Source organism: Anomaloglossus baeobatrachus, chromosome 12 (assembly GCF_048569485.1).
Source record: "Anomaloglossus baeobatrachus isolate aAnoBae1 chromosome 12, aAnoBae1.hap1, whole genome shotgun sequence".
In the NCBI taxonomy this organism is placed as follows: Eukaryota; Metazoa; Chordata; class Amphibia; order Anura; family Aromobatidae; genus Anomaloglossus; species Anomaloglossus baeobatrachus.
In genome coordinates, this window is record NC_134364.1 from 42,836,093 (window position 1) to 42,851,306 (window position 15,214).

Sequence of the window (15,214 nt, forward strand, 5' to 3'; positions counted from 1 at the left end):
CAGTAATGCATGTCTATATTCCCATACTCATTGTTACACGTCTTAGCACTACAGTGTGCTACGGTCTCCTTTTTGTTACTGTATTTTTTATCAGTTTCCGTGGGCCTTTATTGTTCAGCAAAAAATGGTGGCTCCAGCACACCCCTAGCTTACTGAATTTGTGAGGAGCAAATTACAAAAAAAGTCATACTGGAGAAAATTAATTTTTGGATAATTTGTGGAGAGTTTATTTCCAGAGGAATAAATTCGATAGTGTCTAGTAACCATAACAGATTCCCACTATTCCTTGTCAGCCCATGTTAGGCCTTGTAATTTCACAATGCTTACAGCACAGAACCCGCTAGTAAATCCTCCCACTAAGCTCATAGTTCCCCGCCTATAAAAGAGAGGGTCTGCATTACAGGTAAGAATGCCAAAATAGCTGTGCCCGGCACAGCAAGGTATATGCACACCTGCGTGGAGAACGGGGTCTTCGATTCTGTGTCTATTGCAAAAAGTTTTTCCACCAAATCCATCTTGAACGCCCTTGAAATTTCACTGTCCACATCAAAGCAGTACTCTGCGGGTGAAGCGGGCTACAGAAAGGGAAAAAAGGGATATCAAAACTCTAAAAGGTGAATCCCATCCAAGTCATCATGGGCTCCATCACATCCTACACCATGGGTCCCCAATTCCAGTCCTCAAGGGCCGCCAACAGTGCAGGTTTTCAGGATTTCCTTAGTATTGCACACGTGATAATTTAATCACCTGCACAGTTGATGATTCCAACACCCATGCAATGCTAAGGAAATCCTGAAAACATGCACTGTTGGCGGCCCTCGAGGACTGGAGTTGGGGAACTCTGTCCTACACCATCACTATACGCGTCATCTGTTACACACTATTGCTCTGATGTTTGTATAGGGTTATTCCCAATAGGCCTACCCTATGGGATGTGAGGAGGGGGATCACAGATAACATACTGCTGGAGATACCCCCCTGGGATCCTCAGATCCTGGAACTTGCTTCTGCTCTGCATGGAGTGGAGGTGCGAATGTTCAACCGTAATCCAGTCCATTGCTATGGGGCTGCCGACTACAGCGCTCTTCTATTTACAGCAGTCCCATAGACTGAATGGAGCAATGATTGAGCATGCGCACTTCTGCTGCAGTCATTGTCTCTGGTTCCTGCGTTCCAGAACTGTGTTATTGGGAACACTGGGGGGTCCCAGTGATCAGAGACATGGGGTGTAACATTAATTTAAAGAAAAACTCTTAAAAAATAAAACTTTGCAAATATTGACCTGCAATATTGTGTTTATGTATACAGAACTCTTTCAGATGTATGTGTTATCAGGGTTACAGGCTACATATTAGCTTTTACTTTTGTTATTGTAGTTTCATTCTGCCATGTGGTAAAGCAGAGGTCAAGGAAAAAAAAAAAATCTGCAAATGGCTCAGACTGGTGTAAAAGAAGCTAAAAAGGAGGATACTCACCCATCCCTCCACAGCTACCATTGTGATGCTTGCCCTGTCCAATCTAGGAAACGCCCATATCAGAAGCCAAAAAGGGGCAGGGAGGCAAGCCGGGGAGCAGAGGAATGGAGGAGAGGCAAGGAGAGGAGGGAAGGCAAGCAAGGGAGCCAGGGAGGCAAGGCGAGGAGCTAGGGAGAGGAGGGAAGGCAGGGAGGGAAGGCAAGGAGGGGAGGGAAGGCAGGGAGGGAAGGCAAGGCGGGGAGCCAGGGAGGCGAGGCAGGGAGGGAAGGCAAGGAGGGAGCCAGGGAGGGGAGGCGAAGATCTAAGGAAGGGAGGGGAGGGAAGTCGAGGAGAAGAGGAAGGAAGGGAAAGCTAGGCGGGGAAAGAGGGAGGGGACGCAGGGCAGGCAAGGCGGGGAGTCAGGGACGGGAGGTGAGGCGCTGAGGAAGAGCGGGAAGATGAAGCACTGAGAAAGGGAGAGGAGGCAAGTGGCGCCAAGAAAGGGAGGGGAGGCCGAGGGGAGGCAAGGAGCCCCAAGTAAGAGGGAAGGGGAGGCAAGGAGCAAAAAAAAAAAAAAAAAAAAAAAAAAAAAAAAAAAAAAAAAAAAGAGACGGGAGGCAAGGAGCCACGAAAGAGGGGAGGAACAGAGGAAGGGAGAGGAGGCGAGGCAAGGCAAGGAAGGAAGGAAGGAAGGAAGGGAGAGGAGGCAAGGCAAGGAAGGAAGGAAGGAAGGAAGGGAGAGGAGGCAAGGCAAGGAAGGAAGGAAGGAAGGAAGGGAGAGGAGGCAAGGCAAGGAAGGAAGGAAGGAAGGAAGGGAGAGGAGGCAAGGCAAGGAAGGAAGGAAGGAAGGGAGAGGAGGCAAGGCAAGGAAGGGAGAGGAGGCAAGGCAAGGAAGGGAGAGGAGGCAAGGCAAGGAAGGGAGAGGAGGCAAGGCAAGGAAGGGAGAGGAGGCAAGGCAAGGAAGGGAGAGGAGGCAAGGCAAGGAAGGGAGAGGAGGCAAGGCAAGGAAGGGAGAGGAGGCAAGGCAAGGAAGGGAGAGGAGGCAAGGCAAGGAAGGGAGAGGAGGCAAGGCAAGGAAGGGAGAGGAGGCAAGGCAAGGAAGGGAGAGGAGGCAAGGCAAGGAAGGGAGAGGAGGCAAGGCAAGGAAGGGAGAGGAGGCAAGGCAAGGAAGGGAGAGGAGGCAAGGCAAGGAAGGGAGAGGAGGCAAGGCAAGGAAGGGAGAGGAGGCAAGGCAAGGAAGGGAGAGGAGGCAAGGCAAGGAAGGGAGAGGAGGCAAGGCAAGGAAGGGAGAGGAGGCAAGGCAAGGAAGGGAGAGGAGGCAAGGCAAGGAAGGGAGAGGAGGCAAGGCAAGGAAGGGAGAGGAGGCAAGGCAAGGAAGGGAGAGGAGGCAAGGCAAGGAAGGGAGAGGAGGCAAGGCAAGGAAGGGAGAGGAGGCAAGGCAAGGAAGGGAGAGGAGGCAAGGCAAGGAAGGGAGAGGAGGCAAGGCAGGGAGCTGAGGAAGGGAGGCAAGGCAGGGAGCTGAGGAAGGGAGGCGAGGCAGGGAGCTGAGGAAGGGAGGCGAGGCAGGGAGCTGAGGAAGGGAGGCGAGGCAGGGAGCTGAGGAAGGGAGGCGAGGCAGGGAGCTGAGGAAGGGAGGCGAGGCAGGGAGCTGAGGAAGGGAGGCGAGGCAGGGAGCTGAGGAAGGGAGGCGAGGCAGGGAGCTGAGGAAGGGAGGCGAGGCAGGGAGCTGAGGAAGGGAGGCGAGGCAGGGAGCTGAGGAAGGGAGGCGAGGCAGGGAGCTGAGGAAGGGAGGCGAGGCAGGGAGCTGAGGAAGGGAGGCGAGGCAGGGAGCTGAGGAAGGGAGGCGAGGCAGGGAGCTGAGGAAGGGAGGCGAGGCAGGGAGCTGAGGAAGGGAGGCGAGGCAGGGAGCTGAGGAAGGGAGGCGAGGCAGGGAGCTGAGGAAGGGAGGCGAGGCAGGGAGCTGAGGAAGGGAGGCGAGGCAGGGAGCTGAAGAAGGGAGGCGAGGCAGGGAGCTGAAGAAGGGAGGCGAGGCAGGGAGCTGAGGAAGGGAGGCGAGGCAGGGAGCTGAGGAAGGGAGGCGAGGCAGGGAGCTGAGGAAGGGAGGCGAGGCAGGGAGCTGAGGAAGGGAGGCGAGGCAGGGAGCTGAGGAAGGGAGGCGAGGCAGGGAGCTGAGGAAGGGAGGCGAGGCAGGGAGCTGAGGAAGGGAGGCGAGGCAGGGAGCTGAGGAAGGGAGGCGAGGCAGGGAGCTGAGGAAGGGAGGCGAGGCAGGGAGCTGAGGAAGGGAGGCGAGGCAGGGAGCTGAGGAAGGGAGGCGAGGCAGGGAGCTGAGGAAGGGAGGCGAGGCAGGGAGCTGAGGAAGGGAGGCGAGGCAGGGAGCTGAGGAAGGGAGGCGAGGCAGGGAGCTGAGGAAGGGAGGCGAGGCAGGGAGCTGAGGAAGGGAGGCGAGGCAGGGAGCTGAGGAAGGGAGGCGAGGCAGGGAGGCGAGGCAGGGAGCTGAGGAAGGGAGGCGAGGCAGGGAGCTGAGGAAGGGAGGCGAGGCAGGGAGCTGAGGAAGGGAGGCGAGGCAGGGAGCTGAAGAAGGGAGGCGAGGCAGGGAGCTGAAGAAGGGAGGCGAGGCAGGGAGCTGAGGAAGGGAGGCGAGGCAGGGAGCTGAGGAAGGGAGGCGAGGCAGGGAGCTGAGGAAGGGAGGCGAGGCAGGGAGCTGAGGAAGGGAGGCGAGGCAGGGAGCTGAGGAAGGGAGGCGAGGCAGGGAGCTGAGGAAGGGAGGCGAGGCAGGGAGCTGAGGAAGGGAGGCGAGGCAGGGAGCTGAGGAAGGGAGGCGAGGCAGGGAGCTGAGGAAGGGAGGCGAGGCAGGGAGCTGAGGAAGGGAGGCGAGGCAGGGAGCTGAGGAAGGGAGGCGAGGCAGGGAGCTGAGGAAGGGAGGCGAGGCAGGGAGCTGAGGAAGGGAGGCGAGGCAGGGAGCTGAGGAAGGGAGGCGAGGCAGGGAGCTGAGGAAGGGAGGCGAGGCAGGGAGCTGAGGAAGGGAGGCGAGGCAGGGAGCTGAGGAAGGGAGGCGAGGCAGGGAGCTGAGGAAGGGAGGCGAGGCAGGGAGCTGAGGAAGGGAGGGGAGGAGCAGAGGCAAGGAGCCTAAGATCTAAGCGCTTTGCAAAAAACAAACATTTCTGCTTGACAATCTTAAAACTCAATTTTTCAGACACCAGCTTAGCAAAAAAAGACAGAGGAAAGTGGTGCAGTAATGGTAAGGGGTCACAGGAGCCATAGGTCTTTGTAGATTATTCCTTTCATATTCTCCATCTACTAAAGCTTTCCTTGCTCCGTGCAGTGCTGTCCGTACCTCTGTGGAGCTCTGGCTGCTGATGTCTGACGGGCTGGATGGTTTGGAGAGTTGAGGCATGGTGAATGCCACCAGCTCCAGCTGTTCTGGGCTTGACTCCATCTTTATCGCCACCTCTCTATTTAGTGCCGGGTCAGCGTTGCTGCGCAGAGGCTTGGGCTTCTCGGGCGCTGGGATGGGAGACACTAACATGCTCTCGGCTGGCTTACTGGTCGGGTGGAGCATGACATCATTATACAAAGGAACCTCAAAGGTCTGCTCAGAATCTGATGGAAAAAATACATAAAGATATCAGACTCTATACAAGACAGAAAACACCTCCAACAGCCCCGAGAGGACCCCGTGCACTGCACCGAATACCCACCGCTAGAAGAGAAGTCCAGTGCAATGATCTCGTCTCCAGCATCCGGAGCAAGGACAGTCAGGGATTCCGGCTCTTTCTTCAATTCATCGAACAAACTGCTGGAGATGTCGTCCTCTTTGTCCAGGTCAGAGAAGATGGCGGACATCTTCACGTCGGCAGACTCCGGAGGCGCCAGGGACGACTCTGTCTGGCCGATGGACAGGATCAGGTCTTTCTCTACAATGGCACTGGTAAAATAAAGAAGCAATTCAATTAACAACCTAGAAAAATGGCTAGCGATTCTTCTCAACCTGAAGACAGTAGTCTGTCAAAGATACAAGGGGTTATAGAAAAGAAAAGGTCACGGATGCTTGTGAGCATGTGCAGTAGGAAGCTGCCGCTGTGACCCTGAGAGTCCCACACCACCTACCTCCAGGTAGCGCTTCTTACTGCACATGCTCACAGGCTCCTGTACTATTAACATTAAGCGAAGGTGGCAGAAAAATTTACTATAGTAATCACCTCCCTAGATTGTGACTTGCTTATTACATGTATTAAAAGGGAATCTGACACCAGGTTTTTGCCACCTAATCAGAAAGCAGCATAGCAAAGGGACAGAGACCCTGATTCCAGCGATGTGTCACTTACTGGGCTGCTTAGTGAAGTTTTGATAAAATCACTGTTTAATCATTACAGGACTGCTTGGCGTGCTACAGGTAGTCCAGCATATTCATGAGCCCTGTATAACTGCTAGATCTGCAGCAGAGAAAACGTTGATTTTATCAAAATGACAGAAAACAGCTCAGTGAGTGACTCATTGCTGGAATCAGGGTCTCTGTTTCTACATTATGCTGCTGTCAGATGGGGGAGAAAAAAAAAATATCTATTATCAGGATGTTTTTTTCTATTCACACAGAAACCCTGTAAGCTTGGCAGTTAAAGGGGCTATCCACTACTGACAACCCCTTCTCAATCCATATGCTTCCCCATTTTAAAATAATAAACACATACCTCCGGTGTCCGTGCCATTCAAGCCATGTCGGCACTCGCTCCACGGGATCACGCAACAGTCGTACGTCACAGGAGAACGGCAGCAAATCAGTGGCTGCTTCACTCTCCAGACGCGGACGTGAGCGCTGCTGCCTTCTCTCTTCCCCCCGATACATGTGATACATCCAAGAAGAGTGAAGCAGACGCAGATTTACATCATGTGAGTCCTGTGGCCAGACTGACACGATCCCGGGACGCTAGTGCAGACACCAATGGAACCAGGCTGGCCCAATTTTAAGTATTCTTCTAAAATTGGGGAAACATACCTATTGGGAAGGGGTTATCCGAGTAGAAGACAACCCCTTTAAATCATTCAAAACAATAAAACCGTAAACTCTGTTTAAGCAGGAGCAGGTAATGATCTAATGTGGATGGGGGTCTTCTGAGGATTCCCCGTGGGAAGATGTAGGTGGTAACCAGGATCAGGCATACTAGATTTCAATATGCCCAATTACTTTGTGGCAGCTAGAGCCCCTTTTCTCCATCGGAATAAAGATACACGTTTATGAGGGAACCAGGATGGGTGGATGATGGCTGAACGAGCATATGGCCGATAAACATCTGCTCTGAGGTAGCAGGGCTGAGTTTGTTATTGGCTGGTACCTATGTGCAATAGGTAACTTTACCTGTAGCTCCAGGAAAAACCATTATGGCATCATGAGTACAAACTCCACTCTGCTACATCTGGTGAAGACACTCGGCAGTGAGCACGGCCATGAGGTCACGACGGCCCGGCGACACTCACCTCAATACGTAGTTGACGCACACAATGCACTGAGGTTGGGAGTTCTTGGTGTTGTAGATGACGGTGGCTTGCGTTTCCACCCACACAAAGCCCCCTTTCTTGGCTAGCATTCTGTACTGCCCTGTAGTCACCTGTCCCTTTGTGAACACTAAATGAAGAGCAGAACACACATTACAATTTAGGATCTCTAATGGTGGAGGGAACAAGCATTTACTATGTAATCCCTTACATGTTGGCTTAATAGTTTCAGAAAACACCTATCCCCAGGCACAGTGTTCACTCATCCTTCCCAGGTCCAGAGTGAAGCTGCTGCTGCTCTAGTCTTCTGCTAATGTCTAGTATTAACAGGCACCAAAGCTGCAGTGGAGACTTAGCGTTGGACCTGGGGTGAGTGAGTAAGGAACAAGTTGTTAAAAAAATAAATAAATACAAATTTTTTAGATTATATATATATATATATATAAAATATATTTGATATTATATATATCTATATATATAATTGCCTTATTCTGTCTGTCTGTCTGTCATGCTCCAAAATTGTGTCCTTCCGGTGACACTGTGTCCTTACGGTGACACAAAGCTGATTGGCCACTGGGCTCGCCATGGCCCCGCCCCCCCCACACGGATTGGCCGCTCGCCCAGGCTGCGCCCCCACACGGATCGGCCAGCCGCTCGCCCAGGCTCCGCCCCCCCCACAGATTGGCCTCTCGCCCCGGCACCCTGCAGGCATTGGCAACTCGCCCACGCCACGCCCCCCTCACGCAATGCACGCTAGCTCTGGCGCATTCACCGAACTGACACGGTCACGGAACTACGACTCCCAGGTGAGTACTGTACTCCCCCCCCAACGGGAGCCCACATCAGCGTACGCCGCCAACCCAGCCGACACTGACCCTCGCATTGCTGGCCTTGCCGCCGTATGCTGGTGTGGGCTCCCGTGCGAGCGGGGGACGGGATACGTTGGTTACCAGCTCATCAAGGTCCTGCAGCGGCGGAAGATCCACACGCACACACATAACAGCACACACATACACACACATCAGATCACACTCACTCTCACAAACACCTCACACACACCTCACACACATCGCATCCACACACTCACAGCATCCGGCAATATCGCTTGCTTCTCGGCCTCGATACTGTGCTGTGACCTTCCAGGACCTGACGGAGGATCACATGGCCAGAAGCATGTGGTATCTCCGGATGTTGTGAGTGTGAGCGCGTATGTGCGATATCGTCAGTGTCTGTGTGTGTGAGTGTATGCCATCGGGTGTGTGTGAGTGTATGCCATCGGGTGTGTGTGAGTGTATGCCATCGGGTGTGTGTGAGTGTATGCCATCGGGTGTGTGAGTGTCGGCAGAGGAGCACGGCGTGCTGGAGGAGGCTGGGAGCAGAGAGGCTGATCTTGGGGAAGGCTGGGAGGGGGAGGCTGATGCTGGGGGAGACTGGGAGGGGAAGGCTGATGCTGAGGGAGGCTGGGAGGAAGGAGGCTGGGAGGAGAGAGGCTGATCCTGGGGAAGGCTGGGAAGGGGAGGCTGATGCTGAGGGAGGCTGGAAGGAGAGAGGCTGATGCTGGGGGAGGCTGGAAGGAGAGAGGCTGAGGCTGGGAGGAGAGAGGCTGATGCTGGGGAAGGCTGATGCTGAGGGAGGCTGGGAGGGGAAAGCTGATGCTGGGGAAGGCTGGGAGGACGGAGGCTGGGAGGAGAGAGGCTGATCCTGGGGAAGGCTGGGAGAGGGAGGCTGATGCTGAGGGAAGCTGGAAGGAGAGAGGCTGATGCTGGGGGAGGCTGGGAGGAGAGAGGCTGGGAGGAGAGAGGCTGATGCTGTGGAAGGCTGGGAGGAGAGAGGCTGATGCTGGGGACAGAGAGGAGAGGCTGATGCTGGGATGAGAGAGGCTGATGCTGGGAAGAGAGAGTCTGATGCTGGGGGAGGCTGGGAGGGGGAGGCTGATGCTGGGGGAGGCTGGAAGGAGAGAGGCTGATGCTTAGGGAGGCTGATGCTGGGGGAGACTGGGAGGGGAAGGCTGATGCTGAGGGAGGCTGGGAGGGGGAGGCTGGGAAGAAGGAGGCTGGGAGGAGAGAGGCTGATCCTGGAGAAGGCTGGGAGAGGGAGGCTGATGCTGAGGGAAGCTGGAAGGAGAGAGGCTGATGCTGGGGGAGGCTGGGAGGAGAGAGGCTGGGAGGAGAGAGGCTGGGAGGAGAGAGGCTGATGCTGTGGAAGGCTGGAAGGAGAGAGGCTGATGCTGGGGGAGGCTGGAAGGAGAGAGGCTGATGCTGGGGGAGGCTGGAAGGAGAGAGGCTGATGCTGGGGGAGGCTGTGATGCTGGGGGAGGCTGGGAGGGGGAGGCTGATGCTGGGGGAGGCTGGGACGAGGGAGGCTGGGAGGAGAGAGGCTGATGCTGGGGGAGGCTGATGCTGGGGGAGGCTGGAAGGAGAGAGGCTGATGCTGGTGGAGGCTGATGCTTGGGGAGGCTGATGCTGGGGGAGACTGGGAGGGGAAGGCTGATGCTGAGGGAGGCTGGGAGGGGGAGGCTGGGAGGAAGGAGGCTGGGAGGAGAGAGGCTGATCCTGGGGAAGGCTGGGAAGGGGAGGCTGATGCTGAGGGAGGCTGGAAGGAGAGAGGCTGATGCTGGGGGAGGCTGGAAGGAGAGAGGCTGAGGCTGGGAGGAGAGAGGCTGATGCTGGGGAAGGCTGATGCTGAGGGAGGCTGGGAGGGGAAAGCTGATGCTGGGGAAGGCTGGGAGGAAGGAGGCTGGGAGGAGAGAGGCTGATCCTGGGGAAGGCTGGGAAGGGGAGGCTGATGCTGAGGGAGGCTGGAAGGAGAGAGGCTGATTCTGGGGGAGGCTGGAAGGAGAGAGGCTGAGGCTGGGAGGAGAGAGGCTGATGCTGGGGAAGGCTGATGCTGAGGGAGGCTGGGAGGGGAAAGCTGATGCTGGGGAAGGCTGGGAGGACGGAGGCTGGGAGGAGAGAGGCTGATCCTGGGGAAGTCTGGGAGAGGGAGGCTGATCCTGGGGAAGTCTGGGAGAGGGAGGCTGATGCTGGGGGAGGCTGGAAGGAGAGAGGCTGATGCTGGGGGAGGCTGATGCTGGGGACAGAGAGGCTGATGCTGGGGACACAGAGGCTGATGCTGGGGACACAGAGGCTGATGCTGGGGACACAGAGGCTGATGCTGGGGACACAGAGGCTGATGCTGGGGACACAGAGGCTGATGCTGGGGACACAGAGGCTGATGCTGGGGACACAGAGGCTGATGCTGGGGACACAGAGGCTGATGCTGGGGACACAGAGGCTGATGCTGGGGACAGAGAGGCTGATGCTGCGGGCAGAGAGGCTGATGCTGCGGGCAGAGAGGCTGATGCTGCGGGCAGAGAGGCTGATGCTGCGGGCAGAGAGGCTGATGCGGCGGGCAGAGAGGCTGATGCTGGCGCAGCATGGCGGATGGAGCACGTTTGGGAGTGCGCAGCATGGGAGATGGAGCACGATGGGGGGTGCGCAGCATAGGGGATGGAGCACGATAGGGAGTGCGCTGCATGGGGGATGGAGCACGATGGGGAGTGCGGAGTATGGCGGATGGAGCACGATGGGAAGTGCGCAGCATGGGGGATGGAGCATGTTTGGGAGTGCGCAGCATGGCGGATGGAGCACGTTTGGGAGTGCGCAGCATGGGGGATGGAGCACGATGGGGAGTGCGCTGCATGGCGGATGGAGCACGTTTGGGAGTGTGCAGGATGGGAGATGGAGCACGATGGGGGGTGCGCAGCATAGGGGATGGAGCACGATGGGGGGTGCGCAGCATAGGGGATGGAGCACGATGGGGAGTGCGCTGCATGGGGGATGGAGCACGATGGGAAGTGCACACCTCCCCCCAACACACACACGCACGCGCACTGCACAACACACCACACACTGGGAACCACAAACAACTGCCCTACACAGACACCCACACACAGACAACGCTGCACACACAAATATACGCACATACCGCACAACACACACATTGCACAAAACATACCTCCCCCCAAAACACACCACACACACACACAACGCTACAGACACACAGCGCTCCACAAACAACGCAACACACAAACAACACCGCTCTCACCCCCCATCACACCCAGACAACACCCAGAACATGTACACATGTACAGCCCCTACACAAACACTTGGTAACTACACACAACAACATCTATATATATATATATATATATATATATATATATATATATATATATATATATATATATATATAACAAAAATCATACATGAACTACACAATACGTAAATTCTAGAATACCCGATGCGTAGAATCGGGCCACCTTCTAGTATATATATATATATACACATACATATACACATACATATACACACACACACACACACACACACACACACACACACACACACACACACACACATATACGTACACACACTAATAACTACAGCCGAGGGACAGTGTTTTTCTGAAACCTTTATGGTATCACATCTCAATATAACTACTCGGGTTTACCACAATGGGCGAGACCAGGAAACACATTCTGAATAGCTGAAGCATCGGACAATGAGACTTTTTTTTTTCTAGAGAACTTACTATCATGATGTGCTTTAGTCAGGTGGTCAGAGTCCAGGGCATGGTAATACTCATACACCGACCGGCCAATCAGCTCTTCTGGCTCATACCCAACCAGTTCTGTTACCCTAGAATACAAAATAAACAATAAGTACGTGACAGTAAATATATAAAAGGTACTAATCCCAATGGTTGCAGTATTTTGTAATCTGTCGTCCAGATTTAATGCCAGATTTCTTAACCAATGTATTTCATACCATTTTCCTCCCCCCCCCCCAACCCTGCACAGTAAGAAGTGTACATCCTCTGAAATAAGCACCCTGTTAGGATTCCCTAAACTACAGCTGTAGGCATCACTCTTGCCCAGCAGATGGCAGCATTGCTCTAGGACACAGATTGCTGCCTCCGCTGTATATGTACCTTTCATCACAGTAGGAGAACTTCATGTCAAGGCTGTGGCGGCTGAGAAAGGTTTTACTGTCCAGTGGAAACTCAATGTTTGATGGGTGAGGGATTGGCTCGCAGATAAGCACCATGCACGTCATGGGCGGCTTTTTGTATCCACAATGGTTCTGGTTGTTGCAGGAGTTGTAGACGCGCATGTGCCCTGTGCAGTGAAGGACCTAAAATATAAAAAAAAAAAACCATATATAAAAATTAGTTGATATAAGTGAAAATCTGCGTTTAAAGGGAACCTGTCAGCAGTTTTTCGGCCTATAAGCTGCGGCCACCACCACTGGGCTCTTATATACAGCATTCTAACATGCCGTATAAAAGAGCGCGGGCCACTGTGAAGAACAATCTCAGCATATAAAATAACCTTTATTCCTAAACTTGTAGGAGCAACAAAATTCACTCCAAGACACACAAGTTAGGTACTGAAAGCCATCACTATGAGAGGTGAGTAAACACCCTGATAATGTCGGTTAGCCCAAATAGGCAGGCGCCCAGAGGGGTCGCATATAGTGATGGCCAATAGAATAACAAACACATGAAAAAAACTAAAATAACATAAAGGAAAATAGTGTTGTTTGTAGGCAAAGGACAGTGGTCCAATTGGCAGAAAAAACACAACATACAAAATAATACCTAAAAAAACAATCAAAGTGCAATGCACTCCATTTGCTGACAGTGGTCAGTCATACAGATATACGCAATGTAATCAATTTTAGGCATTAAAAAAGGAATGGTCTCACCCAATCCCTTTTGATGGAGGGACACGCAGTCTCTAGATCCTGAGTAGTGGATATGTCCGCCATGTACTGGCCCTACCACCTACCAGATATAAAATAACAAAAGACTGCTGCCCCAGACTTCCGTCCTGACAAGGACGGACCACAACTAGGTCTCAAGCTGGACCCCTATGCTGACCCTGATGACATCCCGGCGTCCCGACGCGTTTCGTCACTAAGACTCCTCAGGGGACATGATAGTCTTCAGTCAGGTCCTTGCTGCCAGCCCTCACCAAACCATAGTGTCAAAGGTTGACACTATGGTTTGGTGAGGGCTGGCAGCAAGGACCTGACTGAAGACTATCATGTCCCCTGAGGAGTCTTAGTGACGAAACGCGTCGGGACGCCGGGATGTCATCAGGGTCAGCATAGGGGTCCAGCTTGAGACCTAGTTGTGGTCCGTCCTTGTCAGGACGGAAGTCTGGGGCAGCAGTCTTTTGTTATTTTATATCTGGTAGGTGGTAGGGCCAGTACATGGCGGACATATCCACTACTCAGGATCTAGAGACTGCGTGTCCCTCCATCAAAAGGGATTGGGTGAGACCATTCCTTTTTTAATGCCTAAAATTGATTACATTGCGTATATCTGTATGACTGACCACTGTCAGCAAATGGAGTGCATTGCACTTTGATTGTTTTTTTAGGTATTATTTTGTATGTTGTGTTTTTTCTGCCAATTGGACCACTGTCCTTTGCCTACAAACAACACTATTTTCCTTTATGTTATTTTAGTTTTTTTCATGTGTTTGTTATTCTATTGGCCATCACTATATGCGACCCCTCTGGGCGCCTGCCTATTTGGGCTAACCGACATTATCAGGGTGTTTACTCACCTCTCATAGTGATGGCTTTCAGTACCTAACTTGTGTGTCTTGGAGTGAATTTTGTTGCTCCTACAAGTTTAGGAATAAAGGTTATTTTATATGCTGAGATTGTACCCCATCTATATTTGGATTGCTATTTTACCACTGTGAAGAACATAAAAAACACTTTATAATACTCACCTAAAGCGGTCGCTGCGGTGGATTTAGACCATATGGGAGTCTTCGTCCTCCAGTGCCGGCGCCGCCTCTTTCGGCCATCTTCATCCTCTTTCTGAAGCTTGTGTGCATGACGAGTCTACGTCATACACACTCGCCGGTCCTGCGCAGGCGCACTACAATACTTGTCTGCACTGCTCAGGACCTGAATGCCGGCGAGTGTGGATGACGGTGGACCAGTCATGCACCGCGGCTTCAAAAGGACGACAGAGGTGATGACAAAGATGGCCGAAAGAGGCGGCGCCGGCATCGGAGGACGAGAATGCCCATTGGCAGCGACCAGTTTAGGTGAGTATTATAAAATGTTTTTTTATGTTCTATACAGCAGCCTGGGCTCTTATATACAGCATGTTAGAATACTGTATATAAGAGCCCGGTGGTGGCCGCAGCTTCTAGGGTAAAAAACTGGTGACAAGTTCCCTTTAATATGTCCTAAAGTCACTTTATGGCCTCATTGAGATGTCCGATTTTCACAAATAAAAACACACTATGTTCTATGACGCTGCTGAAATATCCATCTGGCCGTCTGAACGAGGTCTAAAGTCTACTTTTCTACTCCTGAACTAATTTTGTCACAAAGCCCGTATGACATAACTGTTCTCACCTTCCACGTGGCAGACTTTATATTGACCGTTCTTCCTCGGCTGGTGAGCGTGCACTTCATTCGCAGGAAGAAGCTCCGCTCTGTGATTTGTTCCTTTCCCTTTTTGGCTGGCCCTGCAAGAAGGACGGTTATCAATCAGACGGGGTTGACCACTACCTTATTGCTGCAGCTAGACATGCTTAGGTAAGAACTATAGGAGGGGCAGAGATCCCGCCATTGCCTTCCGGCCATGGATGAATGGAGGCTGCAGGCAGAGGCTGCACGCGGCCGGCTCCAGCATTACACTTACTGGAGTTCACATTCTTCCACAATCTGCGGATCTTTCAGAGAGACGTGACACTGCAATCACAGGGATGTGCCCGAGGAACTCAATATTCTGTTCCCATTTTTTGGGCATCAAAAGCATAAAATACTTTTGCAATGAGTTGGCCATAGATGAAGGAAAGCGTCTGTCTCTTATGTCCTCCTATGGGAAGTGTTCATACATTCTGGCCAGGGCTGAGGTCACAATGTTTGGAGGCCCCTGTAAACATTACATGCGAGTCACCCGATCCCACCGAGCATCTGATGTCTACGGGGCTCTCTCGCCTTGTAAACCACTCAGATCTGGGGGGCAGAGACACGTGGTGTGCGAGCGGTGGAGGGGGCAGAGACACGTGGTGTGCGAGCGGTGGAGGGGGCAGAGACACGTGGTGTGCGAGCGGTGGAGGGGGCAGCGACACGTGGTGTGCGAGCGGTGGAGGGGGCAGCGACACGTGGTGTGCGAGCGGTGGCGGGGGCAGCGACACGTGGTGTGCGAGCGGTGGAGGGGGCAGCGACACGTGGTGTGCGAGCGGTGGAGGG

At 53.4% G+C, this 15,214-nt stretch overlaps 1 protein-coding gene across 1 annotated transcript in view; it reads right to left on the reverse strand.

The window, feature by feature from the left end:
- HIF1A (hypoxia inducible factor 1 subunit alpha) overlaps nt 1-15,214 on the reverse strand; it is a 47,964-nt gene that overhangs the window by 11,107 nt on the left and 21,643 nt on the right. Inside the window, exons 5-11 of the mRNA XM_075330803.1 lie at nt 14,372-14,484; nt 11,916-12,118; nt 11,517-11,623; nt 6,927-7,074; nt 5,153-5,379; nt 4,789-5,054; nt 453-575 (exon numbers count right to left, since the gene is read on the reverse strand). Of these exons, the coding sequence (XP_075186918.1) occupies nt 453-575; nt 4,789-5,054; nt 5,153-5,379; nt 6,927-7,074; nt 11,517-11,623; nt 11,916-12,118; nt 14,372-14,484 (1,187 nt within the window). The remainder of the gene's footprint in view (nt 1-452; nt 576-4,788; nt 5,055-5,152; nt 5,380-6,926; nt 7,075-11,516; nt 11,624-11,915; nt 12,119-14,371; nt 14,485-15,214) is intronic.